Raw genomic sequence first — 27,265 nt, forward strand, 5'->3', positions numbered from 1 at the left:
AAAACAAAAATAGCTTTAAGTATCACAGCAAACCGTGTCACTGTGGAGATATATAACCATCAATTATGCAAATGAGAACATTAATTCATTAGCTACAGTCTCCAGATTTTCCTGACCTCTGTCTTAATGGGGACACGCCTCATTTGACACACAAAACAAAGGAAACACAAGAATGGTAAGAGACTGGGGGGTGAAGGCCACGGGGAACACTGACCTTAGATAATCTTTATGAACATTCAAAGGAGAAGGGAATAAACAAAAATACACATCCAAAAGAGCTTAAGGAGCTTACAGCACATGCAGGAGCAAGCACCAGAGAAGAGGTACCAAAATCAAAAACTCAAGGTGAGAGCTGCAGGGAACTGAGCTGAGATGTCAGCAGTTTGGGAGCTGTGAAACTCACACTGTGCCAGGCTGACTGCAGGGATCAGCAGTGATGGGTTTTCACCTTTCCAAGCTACACTTACCTCCTACCCTTAAGTTCCAGCTATAATCAGTCCTTGGCCTAAAATAGATTTAAACTTCTCCATGGCAACAAAGGCAAAATCATAACTGGAGTGGTGTTTATGCTACCTCCACAATAACACATCACTTCAAGCACTATCGTCTTCAGGAGCTGAATAAAAACCACATGTTGAGAAAAAAGTATGAAAAATGCTAATGAAACACAGGACTAGGGAAATAAGAGGTGAAAGGAATATTAAAGCACTCAAGTTCATTTTCAGCTTGAAATATACTCTTTTGTTATGTTCAATCCTGTTTTACATGACTTGAGTGTTAGGTCTTTTAGGCTGAGAGTACTTGACATTAAGAGTTTTTTCCTTGATACCTCCATTTTAATATACTTGGTTTTATACCTTTTCTCCTACTTACAACTTTGTAGACCACCCAAATAAACCATCTTTCTCTCTTGGTGTTTACAGCCCTTGAACACTGGCAGCTGATTACCGTATCTCCCTTAATGATCGTTTGGCCAGGCTATGCATATCTAATTTCCAGTCATAATTCAATTCCTGCAGCACCCCTGCCAGCAGTGAAAGTCATTGTATTACACACCTTCTGCGGGAAAAGCAAAGACCTTTTTTACACCCCTGCAACATGCAATTAACACAATCCTGACCCCTTTCCCCAGATGATTCATAAAAGGGTCAGACTCCCGGCCAGGGCAAACGTTGCTTGCTTGCAGTGAATTTTCACAGTGTCCCTGAGCGGGGTGAGGTCCCACACCTCCCTCCAGCCCCGCTGCTGGGAGCAGAAGCTGCTGGGAGCAGAAGCTGCTGTCTCCTGCACTCACACCAGCAGAGCTGGATACCTCATTCTGCTGAGGATCTGTTAAAGCAAGTGCAATGGCAGTAAAAACAGCTGGAATGCATTCTGCCAAGTCCAAGGGCTCTCCTGAGTGACAGACCAGAGCGTTGCTCCTGCCCACCCTCTCCACCAGGATGTGTTGGCTCGTCACTGCACACGGTGGTGTCACGAGCTACTGCATCCCAGTGTCCTCACTGTGACAGGCATCAGACAAGATAACAAACCCATGAAATACCGAGTCCAAAAACCAACCAGTCAGAGATTCTGTGGTGCTGTTGGGTTGGTGTGAAATCTGGTATCCTTGTAAAAATGACACTGCAAAAAGCAGAGGGGAAGGCAGGCCCTGGCACAGCAGCAGGGTGGTGGCAGCCCGAGTGCCACGTCCTCCCCAGCAGTGCATGGGTACAGCTGTGTGTCACACACCAGGACAGGCAGTGACACAGCCCCTGGCCCCACCAGGGCTTGGAACAGAGCAGGGTGCATGGGGTCACTTTCTAGTGTAACAGCTCTGCCTTTAGCTGGTTATCAAATCGCAGGTTCTGATGAGAAAATCCACCAGGTGCTGTCACAGAGTTGTTGCATCAGGCAATACTTTACACCATCTATCTCCTTCTCAGCTCTGGAAAATATGAAGGTATCTGCCAGTTAGCAGCAGGGAGCAGGGCCACTACAGAGTACAGTTAACAGGGCACCCAGTCAGGCTGACAGAGAACAACCTGAAATTGGAGGCTAAGCCCCAAGAAAATAAAAGCAATGTCTGTTTAGAAACTGCTTCCCCCTCCTCTATAGAAACATACCTATAGTTGGATCCTCTCCTTCCAAATGACCAAACCCATTGCTGTTTGACAGCCACAAGAGCAGCTGCCATGACCACCTTTCCCCCCAGCCCTGGGGTGTGCTGGCAAACACCAAGCTGTGGGTCCTGTTTCCATACTGGGAAGAAGCACTGAAATAACTGTGCACAGACCCATCCTGCACCTCCACAATCTCCCTCAGCTCCAGGTCTGCGTGTGCTGCTTCCAACAGAGGCTGCATCGATTGGATCCAGAGCCTGGTGCTTGGGATAGATGGGATATGAATCTATCACACATGGTACACATCTAAACTTTGTGTTACTCATCATGTTCACAAGAAATTTACAGGCAGGAAAAAATAAACATATTAGCTTGCTACATGTTGTTGTAAGGCAAAAACCTCACAATTCAAGACATGAGCCAGTCATTAGTGCACAGGAAGTTTAGAAAGTCATTTTGACTGTGATTAGGTTTATTCTATCTCTGTCTAGTATGAAAACACTTCAGCCTTCCTCTGATGCAATCAGTATTAACCAGCTTTGGCAATGTACTACTGGACCAGTGACCTGTGGTGTAGCAGGAAAATACCTTTAAAACATTTACACACCTTTCCCCAGTCTGGCCTCTGCTGACAGGGGATGCCTGAGTGCAACTCAGACCCACAGCTCCAGATTTTGGTCCCTGAATAAGGTGACCTGGCACTCAGAGAATGGAACTTCTATTTTTGTCATTACCACAGGACAAGTGGCTTTAGATGACCCATTCCTAACTGCCTGTGCCTGGTACACAGACAGGCCAGCACTGGCTCACTTTGTGAAAGGTTTTGCCTTCTTCTGGTAAAACGGCTCACTCTGAAACACCCTACACATGTGTGAGACATGAAGTGTGGGTCTGCAGCTTCTGGGTACCCAGACACTGCACTGAAGAGAATGAGCTGGGTGCAGGCAGAGAGAGAGGAGATGAGAAACTGTCATTCTTGCAAGAGATACTGGAGAGATTTACAAAGAAAAAAAATTAATTCAGCTTAACAAGATTTTGCCTGCTAAGTCCTCCCGCAGCCTGAAGGACAAAACTTTACCCTTCTTAAGCTTCAGCACAGCAGGAAAAAGTTTCTGCATTTCATGAAAGCAAATATTTGATTCTGAACCTAATGATAAAAGTTAAATGATATTTTAAGGTCTTGACCTTACATTTTCACTGTCCTACTACACAAAAATCCAGGAAAAACTAGGGAAATGCAGTGTTTGTAGCGTGACAAGAACTCACACACTTGCCATTTTTCTCCCATTTAAGTACACCAGAGCCCTTTATAAAGGTAAAAAAATAACTCAGCTGTCCTTTGCCTTGGCTCATGCAAGATGTATAAGTACATTCAAATTTTACAATTTTTCCTGGGCAGGTCAGAGACTAATGTCAGTTTCTTTCATTATATTTGATGCAGAATCCCTAAGGAGTACCTGAAAAAATAAGAGTATGCGACAGAGAGAATAAAATGAATTGCAAATATGCAGAATTGTAAAGAGCTCAGTGATGTCTCACAGAAATGTCTGAAAAACAGTCTATTTAGAGCCCATCCAGAGTATCAAACAGGCAACTCACCAGGGACGGGCACAGCACAGGCTGCAGACTGTGAAGGTATTAGGAAGAAAAGGACCAGTCATGCAGTGCACTCTGCAAAGATGCTTTTGCCAAAACCTGAGTTTGACAAGCTCTAATAATGATCCTAAGAATAATTAATGCTCTCACTCCTCCAGCACATTCTCCCCAGAAGGCAGAGAATTAATGGTGAAGCCTCCCAGACTTTTCTGCAGATAAGCAAATGCAGCTAAAGAGACAATGGCACTAAAACCCATCTTCGGTCTCTTTCGAAAGTGTGGATGTTCTTCCACCACCACAGCCACTGTTCAACCTCAGCACCAGCAGAAATTTGAGTAGAGGACCCGAGTCCTTGAGGAGCAGCACATCCATTCAGCAGTGGCATGGCCAGGACAGTGCTGGACACCAAATGCCAGCAGCTTGTGGCCTCCAGTGCTGTGGGCAGAGCCCGAGGGAGTGGAAGGGCACAGGAAGTTCGCAGATGCCACCAGGGTAAGAACCTTGTGCTGCTCTACAGCCTGGAGGGAGAGGGGAGAAGGAACCTCACCCTCTGGAGACCTGCAGCACATTTCTGAAACACCTTTTCCATTTTTCATGCATTTCTCTACTTTTTAGTGTGCACGGGGAGCCAGATTTAATTTGTCATCTTGCAGTCATCACATCTGAAACAGATACAGTAGGAATGTAAGCTCCCTTATTTCAGGCCTTTTGCTTTAACCACAAGAACATCCATCTATGCTACGAGAGAGTCAGCCAGACCATGAGAACTGCATGATACAATCTACAAGGAATATTTTTAATGATGTAGCATTTTTGAAAGCACATTATGCAAGGATACTTTTAAAAGGAATTATAATGTAATTTGGGTGTAGTCTCTACAGAAAGACAAATATAATTCATTCTTATCTTCTCCTAACTGCCTCCTTTTTCACTGCTGTCAGGAACCCTGCATGAAAACATATGATTTTACACCAATGACGCCTGCATCTTGCTCTTTACCAGATATGACAGTCTGTATGCAACATGGCAATCTGGGAACTCTGGAGGGAATTACATCAGCAGTTTGTGTCAAAGTTCTGTTTTCTATTTCTATTAGGAGGGATTATTTCAGCATCCAAATCAATATGACTGTATGGCAGCATAAAATCTATCAGAGAAAAGTTTACAAGTAAGGTCTTATCTCTGGCTCAAGGAACAGATGTGGGAAAAAAGACTGAAAATAAGAGCTCTCCCTATAGAATAAACAGATACCACTGTCAATGGCTGAATGCTGCAACTGTGGGATTAACTGCTCCTTGTTAATTCACACTTTTAACAATTGGATTGTGGTGGCAAATAAAAGCAGCATGTTCCTTACCAGTTGGCATCTTTAAATTAAGGTATCTGTGTAAAAGATTTATTTCATTTTAAGAACTCACTGTTGGTGTGGCACCAAGTACTGTCATGGCATGGAAGAGTAACTCTCAGCAGTGCAGAAACCAGGGGGGTAATAAAGCACTCAGAAAAATATTTCTGTTCTCATTTGTCCCCATGTAGAATAAAAGAAACAACAGCTAGGAATCCTACTTCAAAAATGGATCTTCTGTAAGAGCTTTTCTATGACATCCAGGAAACCATTCTTCTGCAGCCCACGAGTGACAGGTTCCAGTAAAAGACCAGTCAGATTTTCTTTTAAAGGGTGAGTTCTGTCATTGCATTGTATTATATTCATGGATTAACTTTTGTTTCTCTCTAACTTGATGACAGATGGCAGTGGATTTTAGGTAGCTGTTTCCATTAGACATGTGCTGACCTTTACCTGACTAGAATGAAAGAGAAGCCCAATGTCAACTTTAACCTTTCTGTCCAAACATACCACAGGGACAAACACATGTAAAGCAAACCTGAATGTACAGCCAGTTATCTTGGGCTTTTCCAGGCTGACTTTGCACAGCAGTTCTGGTTCAATCTGCTCAGAGGAGCAACTGAAACAGCAACAGGAACAGCTCCCCTCTGGTAGCTGGGGACAACCTGCCTTCCCAGAGGAGTTAAAATGAACATCTCCTTCCTGCAATCCACGCCTGTGGCACATCCCTGCCCTGCATCCCCTGCCACAGCTCTGCAGCAAAGCCACTCTCAGAATTCACAGCAAGCTGAGAGCACCCCTCAAGAAGGTTTGTCTGGTGCAAACCTTCCCCCAGCTTTGTCCTATGGGGCTGGGGACAGTCTGGCACTGGAACACGTGGTGTGCTCCATCCTTGCAGAATACTATGGAAAAATACCACTGAGTATGCCTTACTCACTGCTGGCTTCCCAAACAACAGCTTTTATCTCATCCCTGCAGGATATTACCTGTATTAGCCAAGTACTTTGCTAATTTTACTGTTCTCAAGTACTATTAATAAATCTTATCATGGAGACTCTGATGAGGAATTACAGATCATGTGGCTTGCCAATGACTTCCCACATCCCATCCTGGGAGTACCTGAAATAGCCAGCAAAACATCTCAGTTACAGCCCAGGACCAGGTCAGTGACAGATTTCCTGCAGCTGTAGCTGGCACAGCTCCCACCAGGCAGCATTTTAAGGCCTCCTCCTCTTCTGGCAGACTCTTCTGGGGAAAAACAAGAGCCAAAGCCCTGCTCATCTAGTCCAAAAAGTGGACTGCTTTGGAGGGGAGCAGCACATGATATTACCTGTGAAAATTAATCTAATAGTCTTTCAACAGAGCTCTGCAGAGGCAAACAGTCCACTTTTGCTGAGATTGAAACAGAAATGAGGCATCTACACAAGACAGCAGGGAGGGGGCAATAGGGAAGGCAAACTCTTTTACCAATGGTGAGGCCAAGATCTGGATCTTGCAGGTTCTCCTGGCAACCTTGTTTTAAATGACAAATTAAAATTGTAGAAGTTGCAGAAAAGAGTTTCCCAAATTCTTCAGGCTGAGATAAAATGCATCACAATGAACAGGCCATTCATCTCATCAAAATGCAGGTTAGCAGAAAACACAAATAAAAGTCCAGATAAACTCATGGGAGCCAGGACCAGGTATAAATAGACTTTAATTTCCCTTGAGAAAGCCTCCAAACAATCCAGAAGGTATTAGTGACACAACTTAGAAATTATGGCCAATGCCTGGATAATGGAAATAATTGACCATTCTCCAAGCTACTAAAGGAAATGGGGGATTTTCTGTTATTTGGTGTTTTCCTGTCAAAACTCTGTGCCAAGCTGGAAGTCATGTCTTAGCCAAACAAAGCTCATGCCTTAGCTAAAAGTCAAACAGGATTATACAGGGGTCAAACCAGATCCACTTATGCCTTCTACCCTTAAATCCTATGTTTGTTAGGGCAGAAGCAGGTTTTCCTGCTCCTTCTTCAGCCTTTAAGGAAAACAAGTCTTTTAATCTATTTAGAGGCCTTTTCTGACATTCTTAAGCTGCAGTTTTTCTCAATCAAACTAATCTTTTCCCATCAAGCTCCATGCTAATCCCATTTTGCTCCACTCCTTAAACTAATAAAAGATTAGAGTGACATTTCAGAAAGGGCATCGTATTAAGGAGCTTCCTTCCCATCTCAACAGATCACGGCGTACAAAATGTAGTGAACGGGCCATTAATCTTATGGAAATGAGGTGTCAGTCTGAATGGAGACCTCCTCCTTGATCCTTGTGAAGGGCATGGGGATAACGAGGACACCACACTGGCCACCCCTGGCAGCTCTGCCAGAAGGCAGCGGATCCATGGAGCTTCTGTTGTTGTGGTGGTGGCAGCAGCTCCTGTCCCCACTCTGCTGTGCTGTGACCAGGGCCAGTGAACATCCACATGGACCTGTCACCCCTGTGCTGCCCACACACATAACGAGCTTTCCTCTGTTCTAATTAGCAGCATAAAACTGTCTAACAAGTTCAGCTTTGCTCTAGCAGCTGATCAATTAGGATCAGCCACCACACACAGAGACATTTTTCACACCTATCCATCCAGCTGGTGAAAACCATGGGCAAACTTCCTTCATTCCTACAGGGGACAAGCCAGTGCTCTTCCTGGGAACATGTCTGCATTGGTATTACCCAGTTTGCTTTACTACAGAAAGAATGTTTTCATTTTCTTAAAAATGTCACCATTCTCCTAAAGAAAATTTCCAGGGAGACTCAAGTGTTAGCAAGTGCTGAGAAAACTTTCTGAGAAAAGTACAAGGTGGGTGATGCGTGGTGACATCCAGCCTGCCCCTTGCTCTGACAGGATGCTCTTCCCTACAGCGTGAGGTGGGCTGGGGATTGCAGCTCTGCTGCACACACGATGCCAGGAGTCTGTGCTGAGCCCAAAATGCTCTGTGTGGTCACAACTGCATCTGTGCTCACAACAAACTGCAGCAACAGGGCTTGAAAATAACAACCAGGGCAGAGGGATGCTGCAGGAACTGTGGATGACAAGGCAGCACATCCCTCCTTCTCACAGAAATGTCTCCATGCATGGATTTCACCTGTACATTTGCTTTTCTTTCTTGTGACTTATGAATAAAACCTGTGGATTTCATATCCTCAAAAGCCAAGTGTCTGAAGGTCAAATTACCCTACAATTTACCTTTGCCATTTGTGCTTTTTCATGGTTTGTGTAGTTACTACTACTGATACAGGCAAGAAAGTCCTTAAAAATATTCTCCCTGTAGAGGAGTTCAGCCCTTCTCCTTCTATTTGAGGCAGTCTAACCCTGCAGTTGCACATTCACTGCTCTGTCTTGGTAAAGTCACTTAATGCTAGATATCAACAAAGAAACTGATTAATTGGAGCTATTTCAAGGACAAAATTCCCCAGAAACCGAATCTTTACAGTAGATTAGAAAATGCATTTTTCTACAATTACAGGAGGACACAGCATCACTGGTATTGCCAATAAATGTCAATTTTTACCCATGCAGCCTCTAGCTAAGTCTTTATTCTAACTTTCTTATCTAATTATATGCATAAAAGAGATACCTCAAAATAAAATAAAAGGTTTTTCTCCAATGCACTTTGCTTAGAAAAATCCTACCTCTCCTCCATCTGTTTTGGAAATCAACTGTCTTGGCAGAGCTTAGCCACTTACCTGTACACTGTGGTAGGTGGGGAGTTCAGGGTGTCATAGATGAGCCTCACGTGTCCTTGGTACAACTCCAGAGCCAAAGGATCATTGTCTCCTTTGTACAATAAGATGCCATTGTCCTTGTCTGTGGCTACCTGTGAAACATTCATAACCACATCAGGTTGCTTGAGAATAATTAAAAAAAGAAATAAACCTATATTTAAAATCAAACCAAAATCATATATGCAATTCAAATATACTTTAATACATCATATACATGAGCAGCAATGAGAGCAAGAGCCAGGAGGCATAAAAAGGTCTTGGTGCCCTTGGGTGGGCTCACACACAAAGGTCAGCTTCCCATTTCACATGAGAACCAGTTTTCAATTGTCTTCTGAACCTGAGGCCTGTAACAAAATCCCAGGCCTTTTGTCTGCTGAATATGCAAAATATTGTCTGGAGAGTCCATCCAGAGCAGCCTGTTTTAAGAAGCATCCTGACATTAAACACCAGGTTGTGCAGGATGAAACACAATGGTGTGAATGAGCAGGAAGAGAAGGAGGATTCCTGGATCATCCCTGGTTGTGTTGCCAGTCTGGGAATGAGAGTGGAGAGATTCTGGAGGCAGGAGGTGTGCCCACAAAGGTACACTGGTGCCTTACTTGCTCCTTCCCATTTCAATGATTGTAGAGCAGACAAGTGGCTCACAAGCTGACTGATTTTCCCAGGATTTTGGCCAGCAGCCCCTATCCTGTCAGCACGAGACGCGAGCACGTTACAGGTACTGCTGCTCAGAGCAGCTCGTGACAAACCTGGAGGGAGATGTTTGCCTGCGGGCGGATTTTGGCTGAGGGCAGCTCCACGTAGGAGTCCTTGCCCACGAAGTTGACGGTGATGAGCTTCTCGCAGCGCTGGCCCGCGAAGCCGGCGAGGCAGCGGCACACGGGCTCGTGCTGCACCACGATGCACTGGGCGCCGTTCTGGCACTCGTAGTTGTCGCAGGGGCTCGTCTGCAGCAGCACCATCGGCGGGGGGGTCTCGCAGAACAGCCCACTGCAGAGGCAAAGGGAAGGCAAAGCAGCCTCAGTTACCCCCGGTTTTGCGTTTTTCTTTCAGGTGCTGCCACTCTGCTCTGGAGTAGCGACTCTGAGGTTCAGCCACCGTGTGCCTGGTGCCCCGTGTGAAAGCAGCACAGCTGAGTGCAGGCAGGAATCTTCGTGCTGGCTGTGAACAAGCCAGTGCAGGCACTGAAAGCAGCCTGTACTGCCCTTTGCACTGGTTCCTCAGCTCTGCAAGGCACTGCAGCCTGGCTGAAGCACTGCCACCCATACTATGCCCTGCAGAGGTTCCCAGTGAAATCTGTGAGCCATTTAAGCCCAAACCTGAGACTTCCCCATCCTAGATCTGTGATTTGAGTCTACTCTGCTGTTGTAAGCGGCAAACAAGGGAACCCCTTTCCAGAGGTACCAGCAGAACAGAGCACTGCTAACCCAGCCTGTGAACTTCGTTCTACCTAGTGCCCGTTGTTGTTTTGTCTTCAGCAGCAAGCAGAAAACAGAAGGAACAGTCAGTGTATATAATTCTAATTTTGTGGATGTTAATAATAATAAAAAATCTGTGTGACCCGCAACAGCCTCCACTAACAGAAAGCAAATGTTGGAAGAAGCCAGAGAGTCTGTGCTTAGTGCTGCTCTGAAAGATTCCCCAAGCTCCTGGTAGGGTTCCTGCTGTGAAACCCCTCTGGTGCGTGGCTTTACCAGGGCAGCTCTCCTGATACTGGCACCTAGAAATTACATTAGCAACAGTGTCTGTCAAGGCCCTTTCTTTTTTAATTTAATTTTTTTTTTAAAGTGTATATTTAGAAATAATTAATAGGATTTATTTCCCCAGCAGTGGAATGTGGAACACAGCCTGACTTGCATAGCTTGGCCAAGTCCATTCTGCCTGGTAGGATCTCATTTATTTAAATAATCACTGCAAGTTCCTTGCAGCAATCTGTCCCAATGGAGAGCTCGGAAGCATCTGCACCACAGAGGAGCAGTGCTTCCATCAGGCTCTGCAGCTTAATGTGTGCTTCCCCACCAGAGCAGCATTTATCAGGCAACACTACTGTGAGGCTGATTGCTGGAGGGAAGCTTTGAGAACTTGGGGTTTATTCAGCGGGGCTCACAAATTCTCTAAAATGTTTTCATCTGCAGGGGGCAAATGACTGTTATTTTGGGAAGAAAACACTGAAAACTTTTCAGGAAGAAAGCATATTATGTGGCTGGGAGAAGCTGATGAGGGCCAAGGAAAGGTGCTGCAAGGAGCACAACTACACCTGACCAGTGAATGGGAAATTATGAGATAGGAGAGTGTGAGCATGGTCGCACTATTGATGTTCGGGGCTGTCGTGAGAGCCTCACTGTGCACGAGGCCCTACCTGCGTTGTTCAGAATTACCCAAGTGCCATTTGTTCAGCCATATGAGGATGGAAGTTTTAACATCTTTCTAATGTGTGGCTCCAAATGGCTTTGACACTCAGCACAGTGACAACCATAAAATCATTATAGGTCTCTGCGTTTATTACAACAGCATAAGCTCTGGATAATTGGGAGGGCACTCTGCAAACTCACTGCTGGGAAATGATTCCTGATACTTAGCCAAAAAACTTTATTAATCATCATCTTACATCTCCTAGTTACCTTTGTCAGACCACCCCTTGTGTTCTCTCCTTTTCATCAACACTTGCAGCCTTCAAACATTTGCAGAGCTATCTCCTTGCCACACATCACCGTGCCCAAGGCAGCTGCGAGGACAGGAGAGTCTGTAACCCTGAACATCAGAAGGCTGAACTCTGTCAATCACCATATTTGCATTTGTAATCTTAACAGGAAAAACCCTAAACCTCAGAACCCCCTTCAGAGCAGCAGGCCTTTAAACTACAAAAGGCTTGAGTCATGGGAAGAATAATGAGATCATATTTTGTTAGCAGAATTTTAATCCTGAAATCAAACAAGATCAGGGACTATTCTGCATGGAGAACACATGGGGCTACAGCTTGCTGTCTGCCTTGGCAGCAGGAGTGTGGTAGTGCTCAGTGTGAGGTTTTTCTCCTCAAAGACCCTTGTCTTCCTTGCATCTTGCACAGGAAATTTAGGGAAGTGGCATGGACTAGTGGAAAAAAAAGAAAGCTAACAGGAGAACTCAAGTTAATCCTGGCTGGGATGTTGACAGGCAGTGGGATTACTTTGCTTGCCCGTGGCTGCCTTGGGCTATAAAGTGCTGTCTAAGCTGGTAGTTGAGTTTTGGAGCTTTGTGTAGAAAGATGCTTCCCTTACTTGGAGGACTTTAAGTGGAATGAGACCCCCTCATTTGATCAAGAGAGAAGACTGGACTGTTCCAGGTTCTGCTCTTGATGCCCCTGGTGTGAGACCAGACCAGTCTCTCACCTACCCCTGCTGCTCCACCCAGCCGTGTCAACTCAGAACATCTCTGCCAAACACTGTGACTCTGCTTTCCCAGAAAAAAACCCTCACATTCATCACTGCCTACTGCTGACAGGCCTTAAAAATCAGGGGACCTGCAGCAAAGTGTCCCAGTCAGTCCCATCTGATGACAGGCTCGAGTTACCCTTGACTCCAGACATGGCTTTGCAATCCCATTTCTCAGCTCTAACAATTAGATAACACTGAGGATTTACAATCCCACAGTCACGTTAGCCTTACCAGTCACCAATCTGCAAGATCCCTAAGGCCATAAAATGGACTGAAGCAGAGAGTGAAACATGGAGAGAAGGGTATGAATTTGAAATGCAGAGGATATCTGATACCTTGTAAATAACCAGTCTGATTCTGTGAAACCATGGGCTGACATCATGTTATATATCAATGCCTATTCAGGAAGGCTGTCTACTTTGCAACAGAAATGTGTGTTGAGAGGGAAGAAAAAAAACCCCAAACCAGCAAGGATGAAAGCAAGAAGAATAAAAACAGTTGCAGATACAAAGCAGAGAAAATGATTTATAGGTGTTCATGCAATTTCTGCTTTGTCAAGACTGATCTTTTCAGGTACTCCTTCTTTGTCTCGTGTGTATATTTCAAACACAGAAAAGGTTTAGCTGGAAGGAAGCCAGTATCCAGCCTCAGGCAATGATTAGTGAATCCATTTTGAGGAGCATACTTGTCTTTGACAGACAGAGAGATTTCCAGGAGTCAGATATATTGGCAGCTGTCAGAATGAGAGACTGGAAATTTATAGCCTGAATCATACTGAGCTCGTCCAAGAGGCACAGAGACACTGCCACAAAATCTTCAGACTCATGTTTTTCTTGCAGCCAGTTCTGAGGGTTTGTAAATGCAATTTTATTATCCTTTGCTCACTCTGCACATGCAGGGCTTATCTCCATGTAACTTATGTGAGTGTATTAGGTGGTGTGCTGAGTGTGTTAGCGGGGATGGCTGGGGCAGGCACACTGACACAGCACTGCCCCAAAATCGCTGCTTTCCAAGCAAGAATCGCCAGCCCCCTGGGTCCAGTTCACTTGTTAAAACCTCCTGCAGGGACAGGACTTGAGGCAGCCGTTCACACGGGGATGACAGATCAGAGCTGTGTCAGAGGCTGATGAGGATGAGAGCGATTCCAGAGAGCAGCCCGGCCCCGTCCCGCAGTCGCGGCCGTACCTGAAGCCCTGCGGGCACACGCAGGTGTAGCCATTGACCGCATCCACGCAGGCGGCTCCGTGCCGGCACTTGTGGCCCACACAGTCGTCATCATCCACTTCGCAGTGCTTGCCGCTGTAACCCGGCAAGCACTCGCATCTGAAACGCAGGAACATCCTTGTTAGTGGCTCGTTTCAACATTCACAACAGCAGCTCACACAGGCAGCCTAGCACCTCTTGGATTTGGGGTGGGGAGATGTTAGCAATTGTTCTTGGCAGCATCAGGCACAGTTCCTGACATCAGAAAGGCTCAGGTCCCTCCTGGCTGGCTGCACTTGAGGTTCTGCAACCTGCTGAAATTCAAGTTGAGCAAAGCACCACCATACTACAGCTTCTCCTCAGCCAAGCCTGAGGAGAAGGGTGAGCACCTGGTAGACTCCCAACTGTGCTAAAGATGACAATGCCTTCCCTAATCTTACAGACTCAAGGGGCAATATTCTGCAAGGGCAGCGGCTCTGATACCCCAGACTATGATTTTGCCAGTGCCTGCACACTGCTGGGTGTCTGAGGCTGGCCCTGTGCAGCTACACGGAGCACAGGAAGCACCCGCCTTCCAAATGGAAGCAATCTGCAAGCCAGCCATAAAACTCAGCAAACTTAAAGAGAAAGACCAAGTTTTGAGACTACCACCTGTTTTCCATTCATTTGCAAGGCAAAATGCTGCTGCAACAATGGAAAGTTGTCTTTGCAGCCTGTCCTTTGCCGTGGTGTCACTGTGCCTGCTGCTGTGGGGTGACGCCGTTTGTAGGACCACAGTGGGATGTACCCAAACCTGCAGACACTGCCTGTTGGTTTTATTTTACACCATTCTCAAGTTTGCTGTACGAAGGCTGCATCAGCATTTCTATTTATAAGTCTTGCAGAAGTTTATAACCTGACAATAGAAAATGCATCCTGAAGTCTCTGACTTGGATCAGATCTTTTGGGATTGCTGAGCAGCCTTTTTTCTGAATCTACAGTGTAGACAATGTTTAGTCATGAACACTCTTTAGTCCATAAAACACATTTTACTCCTCCCAGCTGGATGTTGTTGCACATCTGGAAAACAAAAGGCATACCACTTCAACCAAATCAAGGGAAGAGCTACAGTTAATTTCAGCCATAAAAGAGAGGTCTGTGCTCTTGCTAGAGCCTGTGGTTGGACCCAGCGTGCTTGTCACTGAGAGCTGGAAGAGGAGAGACATTATAAAGTTGAGGATTTGGCATCAGGAGAGAGACTACTGCCCCATCAATCCACTCAGCTGGCCGACTCCTCCTGGTGGGGTAAATGCAGGAGGAGGCACCTTGTAGAAAACCTCTTCAGAGGAACTGGACACACGGGAGTGAACTGATGAGGAAAAAACATTTCCACTTTCCAGGCAGCAGTCACTGTGCTGACTGTGGTTCCGAGTGACAGCACGTGGCTCCTGGCTGCTTCCAGGCGAGGCAGTGAGCTGGGTGACACCCCCAGAGTGCAGCAGTGCCCTGTGAGTGCCAAGGGCCAGGGACTGGCTGCCACGGGAGACAGCAGCCACCCAGCTCAGGCACAGAGAACGTGAGCTCCAGTCTCCGTTTCAGAGCGTGGCTCAGGACTGGCTAAACCAGGAGGAAATAGGGCAAAGCCTGTTCACCTGCGGCTGTCCGTGGGCAGGGTTAGGTGCAGGCAGACACCCCCACCCTCCCTGCAGGTGAGGCCCCATCACGAGCCTCTGCAGCCACAGGAGGGTCGATGTCCCAGCTCTGCGTGTGTGAATTGCTTCTTTACACCTCGGTGGCTCGGGGAATACTGTGATTAACATAATGGAGGTGACAAAACAGAGCAAAGAGCAAAAAGCCAAAAGTGTTCCTTCCTCAAACCCTAAGAAATGGGCAACATTTTCTGGCAGCATCGCAGACACACCTGCAAGGAAATAGTGTCAATCAAAAGACTTTGTGAGGGGAATTGGCAGCATTTAATCCTGTTGTTTTTTATTGATCCCTGCAGTCCTAATATAAAGTGATGTAATAATGAACAATGTGCAGTTCCTTATTCAGGGCTGCCATGCATCAATTTTATGATGTGTATTGGCTATCTCAGTAATGACAGAACCACCACTTTTCTCTGCAGGGCTGCATTAAATCAGCATTTTAAGCTGTCAGGTAATAATTCCAAGCTTTAGAATAATAAAGTATATTTATATCATGCTCCAACATCAATACAGTGAATGGAAAAACAGGCTTCTTTCTTGAAGTTATTTTTTTGTAAGTAATTTCATTGTGTTAAAGGATGTTTTTTTGCTTTGTTTTCTGGCATACAGAAAGCTACTCTTCTTCTACATAGTAACAGCACACTGAAGTTGTGGAGGCTGGAAAGGAGGAAAGCCACCTGCAAATTCAACTCCAAAAGCAAAGAGCTCTGTGCAGCCAAAGACACACTGAAACAGTCCAGTTTTCTTCCAAACTTGGCTTTAGAAGCATGGAATTCCTTTTGGGTCCATTTTCTTTGAGCTCTTGGCGTGTCACATCTAGGCTGAAGCTACCAGAAAATGCCTGCCTGAAGTACAGGAGGTGAGAAATTCAGCCCCGTGAGTTCTTCATCCAGACTCCTCCAAAAAACCCAAGGTCTGTCCCACCAGGGCATGGTAACTGCATCCTTATCCCACAATCCCACACAGTGCCAGCAAGGGACTGAGTGTCAATCAGTAAAAGTCTGATGTAATAAAGAAGGTGGCAAAGAAGCCTTCATGCTCAGATCCTGATAAGAGAGTAGATAGTTATCTCATTTCCCAGTGACCATCTGACACCACTGCAGTTGAAATCTTGTTTTCTGTTACAGCCTTGCAGTGATGGCAACATTCCCAGTATCACAGAGAGCCTAAAAACATGTCCAGTGGTATTTAAATTGTTGGCCTATCTGAGGGGATTTGCATCTGCATGCACTCAATGTCTGTTGTATTAAAGCCGTGAATCATGGCTTCTATCGCAGGGCCAGAATGGAATTTCCCTCCCCAGGTCAATAAATAACTTGGCTTCCTATTTTTTCCTGTCTTTGTCATGTTTTTTTCCCTCTGCAGAGCTGGAGACTGACTAGAGCTGAGGGCAGGACGGACAGACTGACTGGTGCTGTGCTCTCCCCAACTGGTGTGTCCTACTCACATGCCCAGGGCACAAACAGCTCAGGGACAAGCCTGAGCCCTGCTATTGACACTCCCTGCCTCTGGAAGCAGACAGGGGACAGACAGCAGCATGACTCCTCCTGCAGGCAGCATTACCTGCACCATCAGGAGCATCAGGCTGCTCGGGGGATCAGGGATCACAGGACCAGAGGCTGCTGTTTTCAGTGAGCCCCAGCAGCATCGACAGAGCACTGCACAACCGCTGAGGGCTCGTTTCTGAATGGTTTGGTACCACTAAAGGATGAAAGAAATAGCAATACTTGGACACCTCTACGTTCAAGGCTCCTTCACCTCTCAAGTCTGGCTGCTTGAAGGCAAAATGGGACAGAAGGAGTGGAGAAATAATGGATTTTTCTGTAGCATTCTATGAATAGGGGTAAGAATAACACAACAAACAGTAGTAGAAAAATACTTAAAGGCAGTTATTTAAACTCCCCTCAAGGCTTAGTGGCCCTACTGTGAAGAACACTTTTCTCGCAAGCATGTGAGAAAAAGTATCTTATTTACTCAAATTGTCTGGGTGGCAGGTATGACAATGCTTCCAGCAAGAGGAAAACCATTCAGGGCCACAGCTGTCTCCATCCCTTCATGCTCTAGCAACAGAAGGCAATTTGAGGTACAAGCCTTCACCTAATAACATGATGTAGCTACTGAATTAACCAAAGGTACTGGATTGATGAAATGATGGATGAACTGGGAACGAAACCTGGAAAGAACGTCAGGGACTGTTCATGCACTGGCACACACCTCCCTATCCAATCCCTACACATCAGTTCAGGAACCATCCTAATCATTTAATAGCTTCATCTTCCTCAAGATTTGGAAACATTTCTGTCTGGAGGCTTTTCACACAAAAGAACAGCTTGTGTTGTACCTCCTGCCTGTCTACCAGAGAGTCAGCTGCCCTTGCGATAGCCATCCTCTCCAAAATTTTGGTTCATTTCCTTTTACCTCTCCTGAAATGTCCTGTGTGTCAGTTTACACTGTTCTGACATGCTGGTTGCTTCACAGGACACAATCTGACCCCAAGTTAGCAGGAAGAACAAAGTCTGCTACCTTCCCTCTCCTGGGTGTGCTGGACAGAAGCCCAGGGAGGAATCAGTGAGCACCCAGAGCACCACTGTGGTTGTGAAAACAGCCTTAGGGAAAGGTGCAGAGAACAGCTCCCTCTGCACTGAACTCTCTTGGATTTTTCTCCAAAGATCTTTTCCTGACAAGCTTTTCACAGAGCTTGACTTTTCAACTGACTGTCTCTATTTGCTCAATTGCTCTGTAAGTTCCCCTTCAGACAAGTGAGGAATGCTGCCACTGTGCACCTCTCACAACTCCCCAAGCCCAAACCTCCAGGTACTTTACTGCTGTCCAAAACACGAGGCTTTATTTTGCCCCTGTGAAACAGTCAATGTCATTCCCAATAGGAAAATGCAAACACAGACTTCACCAAACCCCAGATAAGCCAAGCAAGGCCAATGGAAAAGGTGGCTCCTGAGTGGGAGCAATCCAGCTCCAGATCTGTTAAGGCTCCAGTTATGCTGCTTGAATTTATAAGTGCCCTAAGGAACACATAAGGAAACTGTCCTTGGTTCCTGATGCAGGATAAGGTATTTTGCAGTGACTGTTCCATAAATTCTCCTATTGCCATGCTCTATTCCAGAATAATTTCTCTGCTCTGAGGGTACATCCATTATTTTCAAGTAAACCACAGAAAGCTAGAAAAGTATGTAAGGATGCATGGAAATTAAAATGTGGCACGGACTGTAGTGTATATAGTCTTGCATCATTTGTGTTAATTTTGGTGATTTTTGCTCCAAACTCATTGTCAGCACAAGCTCAACCAAGCCAATGGATGGATGTGCCCAGTGTGTAGACACCAACACACATATACACTCTTACCTGGTTCCTTTGTCCAGGGAAACACATTTGGACTCATGTTGGCAGGGATTTAGATCAGGAACACAGTGGTTAATCACCTCGTCACACAGTTCACCTGAGCCAAAGGAAAAGCAAAAAAAGCTGTAACACAACTTGAACAATCCTGAACACCCATGATGTCCAGGGATGGTCAATCTCCCTAAGTGGAGACAGCTCAGTAGTTCAGCAGGAAGTGACAAAATTGCTTGTTGAGGGCACATGAGACTTCATTAAATCGGCTCCTTTGACCTGCAGCGACCACACTGTTTCTATCACATGGATTTGAAAGACTGGTATAAAAAGTACTGATGTATAAACTCTGCTTGGAGACAGACGAGGGATCAAATGGGCAGCTCCTGACCCAGAACCTCTTATTTCAAAGCAAGAAAGTGACACAAAAGTGAAGTTGCTCATCAGACCGTAACATTTTCACACGGGCACATATTTCAGCCATGGTTAATACGTTGCCAAAGCAGCTGATTGGACATCGTTCTGGGAAAGAACAACAACCCACAAACCCGCCCCCCAAAACCTCTGTGACTGTCCGTAATAGGAACCAGCTTTAGGACTGCATGCAATTATAAAACATTCACTATTTATAAGAGAAGTACTAGCTCTATTGTGCTCACAGGAGATGATGTCTTTGCAGAATAAAATCCATCTCATGTAAGCCCAGCTCAGCTGTTTCTAGGTACGGCGTGTAACATGCCACGAACCTCCCTGGATTTGTATAAATTTTAATAATTAATAGTTGTAGAATGTTCAAACCGTGATCGTTTATTTAAATACAATCCTTCCCTGAGTCCTAAATTATTAGGTCACACTTCAGTACCCCAGGATTTGTGATCCAGCCAAAGACCACAGAAATCTTTGCCTTCCCCAGAATCCAACAGAAACCTACCCCACACCTCCCAAAGCCTTGCAGGAAAAGCAAAGGTCAGGCGGTCTCAACTTGTAACCCCCCAAAAGCTACAGTCCCAAAGTCCCCCGTGCAGCTCTACCAGAGGAGCACATCTGCAGGGTTTCAAGGTTATGCACGTTTTCTGTGCCTAGACACGGTACACACCATCACATAAGCAACAGGCCATGGGAATAGTGGAGGAAAAGGGTAACGGGGGAGGCACTGGTGGGCTGGAATTGTTCTGGAAGGTTTTCATGGAGCTGCAGCTCCACCTGCCTTGGGAGAAATGCCATTTTCAAAAATCCTTACATTTCTCTACACTCTAGTGGTCACAGAGAAACACTTGAAAACACAAGCCAAGCAAACCACGAAGATCAACATTCAGATGGAAAATGCAAATCAGAACCATCCATCTTTTATCAGTTCTGTGATCTGGCAATTGATCACAATTTTGAGGATGACTCTGGTGCTGATTGTGTGGTTTGTTAAGTCCCCCAGGTGCTAATGCTCTGTCAGGTTATTCCTCCCGTGTGTCCAGCCTCCCTCCAGTACAAGATACACAGCTCTTGCTATGACTCTCACTGTTAGAATGGAAGTAGAGTATGTTTTTGCAAAAAATTAATTGTTTTTGTGTGTTTCAAACATGGAACATGTCTTAGATCTGCTTTTGAGAGCTGTCAGGTGTAAATGAGAGCAGGAATACAAGCCATGGGAGGGGGCACTGCCAGCACAAACCCTGTCCTCATGGGCCACACCCTCCTGGACTTCATGGTGGGCTGGGTTTGGCAGCACCAGGGAAGCCTGGCATGGAAACCTGCAGTTCATTGTTCACAACATCCATCATAAGACAAGCAATTCCATCTGGAGCCAAGGAATCCCAGGAAGTCACCACTGCTAAATGCTACCAAGTCTTTTTACAGCCCTGGACAAACCCTGTGCAAATATAATCAATGTATCCAGCTCAGGAAGGGGCACGTGCCAAAGAAACTGAACACTGCAGATCCACGGGAACCAGGAAAACAGATCATTCACTGGGCTTGGGGTTGGTCACTCTACTTTGTTGCTCCTCAACAGCAGTGAGAGGTGTTCAGCTCTCACAGCTATGAACACTGGGGACAGCTATCGACACATTCTGAGAACTGGGATAGGTCTGTTTACTGCCATCCCCAAACCCACAGCCCACCAACCCTCCCAATAGCTAACACACAAAGGCACTCCCTCAGCCTCTGGGCAGGCCTGAACGTGAGCAGGTTGGACCTTGCTACGATGCTTGGAGAACTGCCAGTTTGTCATCTTGATATTCCCCATGTCCCTCGTGTGCTACGAATCTTATGTGAAAATAAACATAAAAAAAAAAAAATTAATTGGCTGGTGACGTTAAAAAAGCTCAAATGAGCTAAATCTGGAAATATTTTTGGAAGACCATTTAATAACTGAGGAGAGTGTGGATAGATGCCTTCAACTATGCTTTCACTAAAAATGGTCAATACATACTTTTGAAGTTTCAATTTTTTCATTTGTTTTGTTTTGAAGAAAAGGAAACAGGATTTTAAAAAATATGAGCAGTATCAAAACTCTCAAAGGAAATCATAATTCTTCTTGAAGTATTCTTCTGAACAGTCTTGACAAGTGCTTACAGATCCAGTAAAAATCTCCCCAAATGTCAAATATTATGACTCACTGTGTCATTCTGAAGACACCACTATCAAAATGTAGGAGAATTCTAGGCTAGGTACCAAACACAGCATCCAAAAAAATGGTATTTTTCATGCAAAACTTGGAACATTTAAGGATCCTTCCTGTTATTTTTCCCATCTATCACTCATTAGGGAGTTCACTTGGGAACGCCTTGCAACTAGAGCAGCCTCATCTCAGGAAGAAAATACCTCTTGGTCATTATTTCAGGCTCCACCAATGTTCAGTGGATGCTGCAGAAAGCATGCCAGGGACATAAAACACTTTTTGAAAAGCAAACCCAAGGCACCAGCTACACAATGTCTTTCTCATATTTTATTCACTCAGAAAATATCTGGGCCAAAAAATCTGCCCTCAGGCCTGAGAGCACAATATTCATTGGTCACTTTAATTTCAGTATCAGAGGAAAAATGTGATCCTCTTTTTTTTGGAGTGACACAGGGTTGCTTCTCTGTGCAGCAATTAAAGGTCTAGTCCAAATTTCTCACTGGATAGTTATGTGAACCTAAAAACAGACCGGACATTCATCTTAGGCCAAACTCCTAGCAGCACTGATTCTCTTTGTGGAGGATATTTGATCATGCTAAAACATGAGAAAACTTCAGTGTAATGCTTTCCCAAGTGTAGAAAACCATCCAACCTTCCCATTTTCCTCTCTCCTACATATTCTCAAATCACAGCTCCAATTTGGGTACACATGGGTTTCTGAAATGCTTCTATAAAACAGGCAGGAAAACCACAACTGCATTTCTTTTCTAATCAGTTAAACAACTCTTTTAATCCCAAATATTGCTTTTTGTTCCATCAAGGCATTTATTCTCTGTAATCAAAGCTGAAGAGAATAGGTAACATGCAAGCAGACATTGGACAAATGAAGGGAGCAGTCTGATCTACCACAAAATATGGCAGTTTTTGGATTAGACCAAGTTATAATGACAGGTGGAACTAACAGGTGGATCTCCCTTTGCTGCTGACTCATGCAAAAAAAAAGAAAAAAGGGGAAAAAAAAAGAGAGAGAGAAAAAAATCCTCAAACAATAACCAAGGTATTCTCCCCTTCAAAACTATGCCCCTGGTTCCCTTCACCAGCATTGTTCATTGTCTTAAAAAAACACAGCAATTTTTTTTTTTTTTTTTTTTTTTGCCTCATGCAACATTTTCCTGGTCTTATTTTCCAACAGAATCATGAATTTCATGGGGCTTTCCACAGGGCTCACTGCTTATGAAGAGCTGCCAAGAAACACGCTTGGGGAAGGCTGAAGAAAAGCCTTCCCCACGTCTCAGAACGAAGCCAAAACAACAATAGGGCAATAAAGATGACTTTTACACACAGTTTAATAATCATCTATCTTTTTTCCGTTCTGCGCTGTCATGAGAGCTATTTATTTCATGCCCCATTAGACTTTTAAAACCAGGATCCAAGTTACACTATTCCTCCCTAATCAGTAAAAGAGAAACTGGATGCAGTAAAAGTATTTTACTTATTTATCTGTAAATGAAACTGCAGTTCTGAAAAGACAATGTAGAGCATCCATTTGCAACCAATGAGTTCAATGATTTTTCTTTTGCTCCACGTGTCAGTTGGGTGATACTTTGTTGTAATATACTGACAAAACAACATAGAAAATATTCCTGTCCTTAAGGCTAGAGAAGCTTTAGTAGGGCTTGCAAGACTGGCAGTAAATATGCTGTCAAGAATTTCACAGTATTACTTGAGAAAAGGAACGTGCTTATGGTGAAGAAAGGATGGAGAAAGCCTGGCCTGTATCCACAGAGGAAACTCTTCCAGGCTGCACAGGGTGTGTGGTTAAATAGTGTGTTGCAACATTCTGAACTCTGCCAGGTAAGTCTGAATGGAACTCGTCTCTTTGCTGCTAATAAAAACCACTGTGCTGTTTTTCACATAAGACATTACTCATTTTATATCTAATAACTTGTATCGGAAGAAATGTTTTCTGTGTTTTGTTTTCCCCTTCTCTCTTTTCAGTCATTGAAAAGAAGTCAGTGCCAACTGGAAGTTTCAGAACACTGAACCTAGAAATGGCTGGGTGGAATGGACAGGGTGTTCCTCCAAGGAAGTAATTCAGTAAGGAATGTTGTTGCTGTTTCATGAAAATGATTTGAGGCTCATTTAAGGAAATAAAAAAAATTAAATTTTTACTTCCAAACTATTTAAACTTGCAATGAATAAATGAGAAGCTCTGTGAAAATCCTTCAGCAGCAAATGCTACTGTGTTAGATACAAAAACATAGAAGAAATTACCTGAAATGCATTGTAGCAGAGTGAATTCTGCATGATTACTGAAGTTTGCTCTTGCTTGACAAACACTGCCCACAAAACTCAGTAGGCAGAGTTACTTTATGCTTTTTATCCTGTCTTAATTGTTAAAAACTCCCAAGTTTTCACTTACCAGGTTTTGACCTGCTAAGTGGGAACCCTTAAGTTCGACTCCACACTGGGATTCCCACAGTGGCTTGTTTTTCAGATTCAAGGAGCAATTATCTCTAACCTTAAGGTTAAACAAAGGGAGAATGGGTAAAACCAGATCTGGGTAGGGAAATAATGATCCTTTCACTGTTTCAGAATCTTGAAGAAGGAATGTGTTCTATGCACTGCTTAAGTGTGAAAAACCATATTCAACCTCCCAAATGCCACACAATACAGTGTGTGAAACATTAACTGAACCAGACAATTTCCAGTGCCCCCACAAGGTGGTGACCTGCTTAAAGCATTATTCCTGCGAACCACTGTGTCTGGAAAAGATCCTCATTTTGCTGGACACCCTACATTAGCGAGCTGTATTTATTTGTATGGATGTCTTCCAATTTGTCTGGAATCTGTTAGGCATCAATTCAGTTATCCACACAATCTAGTGCAGCCAGTCACACCTGAGATGCCACACGTTATCTGAGACGTCCTTCCTGGGCTGGCAGAGAGGACACTGGACATGCTGTGGATTCCTGCTTGTCTGAGCAGGGAGTGGGGAATGGGGGCTGGAGCCTGTTAAAAATGCTTTGTCTTCACCACTCCTTTCTCCTCATCCTGCTGCCTGCTCCAACTCCCATGGGATACAGTCCTTCATGGACTCCTTCAAAGTGGGTCCTTCCCTCAGGCTGCAGCTCTTCAAGAACTGCTCCAGCGTGGGTCCCTTCTGTGGCACACAGTTCTTCAGGAGCAGCCTGACTTGCTTGTTTCCCACTGTGTCTCTTGACAGGCTGGATTTAACAACGTGTATATCCCATTTGAGGATGAATTCACTCTGCTCATCCTAAAGAACAGCAGTAGCTGACATTCCATTTTCTTACAGACACGTGTGTCCTGATGAACAAGGACAAATTCTCTGGTGTATCTTATTCCACAAACATGACACTTCACATTTTACAGATGGGTACTTGACCAGAGGAGATCCTGGAGCTGAGCTCTCCAGCATAGCAGGACACCCACACTGAGATTGAAGACAGGCTGCAGCACTGCCAGCTGCTGTGCTATTTCCTTCCAGTACAATCAGATAGGAGTCCAATCTGATAGCAATGACATGTGGTTCTCTCTTAATAAAACAGGGCTGGAAATGGGCTTAGGCTCTTGAACAAAGCCCAAACCTTCCAGGTCTTCCAGCACTTCTCATTCCTAGTTATACAACTGGGAAATGTGGGTGCCTTTTTATGTTTCACACAGAGAGCAAGTACACTTCACATTTGCCAAGTAACTAAAACTGAGAAACTTCCATGTAAGGCAGAACTCCTTCAAATAAAAGGAAGAGAGCACACCAAACTCTGACCACAATTTTCTCTGTCTTCAGGAAATTATGGCTGAAGTTCCAACATTTAAAAGAAGTTGATAGTTAAGTACTTGTTTAAGCCTTCAGCATTTATTAGACAGTCCAGATCCCTGTGGAACCACACAGGCTGAACCATGCTACCTCAAACCTCCTTGTTCCTGTAGCAAAATCTCGGGGGCAAAAAGCAGCTTCAGTGCCATGATCCACCTCAGTCTGTGCAGGGCTCACTGGTGCTGGCTCAGGGACAGAGCCACATCGGTGTCACACTGGTGTCACACCAGCCAGTGATGGGAGGGCTCCAGCACGCAGTGACAGCCACAAGCCACCACACAGCTGCTGTCCCTGGAGCTGTTTGGCTGCTTGGCAAGTGGGTGCTTGGCTTTGGCCAGACAGAGATACCACAGGGGGACACTCCAGGAAAAGGGCCCATAATTGCTAACGGGGAATTGGGCTCTAAAAGTAGCAGAGCTGCAAAACTCTGAGATACCATCTACCACAGGACACCACGAGGTCCCCTAAGGTAAAACAGATCTTAGCCTTTTTTTCCAAACACATCAAACCAGAAATAGTTCCTAGCTTTTTATTACTGTTATTTATTTTTAGAGATATGTTTTTTTTCAGTGATACAAACTGCTTGCAGCTTTTTCCCAGGGAAATAAACTATTTTAAAACACTTTCTCCCACCCTCTTTCTACCATGGGTTACTGTGTATTTTAGTAAAGACCTATTTTCAGTAGTGGAAGCCACTAATTTTTTTTTTTTAGGTTTCAGAACAAAGAAGTGTGGGTATTGTTGAGGCATTTTAGGACCCTTGGCAAATAGGAATATATTTCCTGGTTGGGGTTTTTTTTTGATGTGTAGGTGCTACATATTTCAGCTTCTGCTAAAATCAGACAGGAAGAGGAAAAGTCACAGCAAAGAACAAAACCAAATAAACTAGCAGGCAAAGCACAAAAGCATTTGAAGCACCCAGGACATGTTTGGTGCAGCCCATTTGTTCCTCTCTACATGTTTGGACCCCTCCTCATGTGCAGGCACAGAGAGCAGTGAGGCTGAGGACAGGATCTCTTTGGAGGGATGAGATTCTGTGTTTGAATCTAGGAGCAAAACAGAGATGGTCTGAAGGAGATCTGGAACAGCAGTGAACAGGAAAAAGGAATGGAAGGGAAAAGCTCTCTAAATTTTGCCCTACATTCCTACACCACAAAGCTAGAGAGAAAACACAATGTTTATATCAATAGCTGGAGACAGCCATGCTAAAGCCAAAAAGGCAGAGATTAGAAAAATACAAAAAGGGCAAGAACCAGGGTGGCTGATCTAATTCATATCTTTCTTCCTCTTTTGATGTCCCTATGAATGTTTGCTTTTGAAGGGGAGGAGAGCCTACAAAACTGTTAGGAGGAGCTGTAAACCACCAAAGATCCAAGCAGGTCCTAAACCAGCCCCAGACTGCTCAGAGCTGGCTGCCTTTGGGTACATGATTGTCCTGGAGGAACTACATGTTTATAATTTAGCTTCAGGAGTAAAATAACCAGTTGGGCAGAGGAAAAATAAGACATCAGCTGACAATTAAAGCCATCAGGACTCTGCTACACAGTATGAGTGTTGGTTTGGTTATTTAAATGCAGGCAACAAATACTGAAAATATTGACTTTAAGAATGGTGAGGAAACCTGGTGATGGTGGGTATGGGTTTGAGACTTTTTTATGGCATTCAGCTGTCCGCCTCCACTCCTCTCAGTTTTGTCTTTTTAACTTGCATTTACTACTTCATGGAATCCATTTGTAATTCCACATTGTTTTAAAGTTAATAGATGGAAAAGAACTAAACAGGAGGTTATTGTGTGAGAGTGGGCTGCTTTTTGGTGTGGGTTTTTTCTTTTTTTAAATGAAAGTGAAATGGGGCTGGAGTGTGGGAAATTCCTTCCTCAGCAGTCACTTAACAAATTGGCCATTTTTCATCTACTCTGAGTAGGGGGAAAGACTGTCAAAGAATTTTAAAAGAAAACACTGCAAAATCTTATTAATTGAAGAAAGATTTTTGGCTTTCATTTTTCCAACCAATGAAAGCAAAATTCATGCATCATAATTTGGGATATTGTTGCCTAAAAAGGCTATAACAAGTAAAACCAGGCAGACAGCAGATAGAGCAGAAAAACACTAAGGTATGGAAAAAACCAAAGCCTGGATACTGTGATTCTGTCAGTAGTCAAAATTTTCAACACATTCATTTTTAATTTGTATTTCATTTAGGAACATGAGATTTACTATCATGATTTAACCATTACTCAACTAAGCCAAGGGGGACCCTAACTATTTCTTCTAGAACAACACACATACACGCTCTTGGATCTTCTTCCTCCCTGCATTCAGACTATTTTTTGTATTACAGCATACATTTGTTCTGTACAT

General features: G+C 44.5%; 1 protein-coding gene across 4 annotated transcripts in view; it reads right to left on the reverse strand.

Moving 5' to 3' along the window:
- Positions 1-27,265, reverse strand: part of SLIT3 (slit guidance ligand 3) — a 521,085-nt gene that overhangs the window by 15,049 nt on the left and 478,771 nt on the right. For all 4 annotated transcript variants that reach the window (XM_069029271.1, XM_069029274.1, XM_069029272.1 and 1 more), the window contains exons 30-33: positions 18,463-18,556; positions 13,397-13,534; positions 9,548-9,788; positions 8,760-8,890 (exon numbers count right to left, since the gene is read on the reverse strand). In XM_069029271.1, coding sequence (XP_068885372.1) covers positions 8,760-8,890; positions 9,548-9,788; positions 13,397-13,534; positions 18,463-18,556 — 604 coding nt within the window. The remainder of the gene's footprint in view (positions 1-8,759; positions 8,891-9,547; positions 9,789-13,396; positions 13,535-18,462; positions 18,557-27,265) is intronic.

The sequence above is a fragment of the Aphelocoma coerulescens genome, chromosome 13, assembly GCF_041296385.1.
Source record: "Aphelocoma coerulescens isolate FSJ_1873_10779 chromosome 13, UR_Acoe_1.0, whole genome shotgun sequence".
NCBI lineage: Eukaryota > Metazoa > Chordata > Aves > Passeriformes > Corvidae > Aphelocoma > Aphelocoma coerulescens.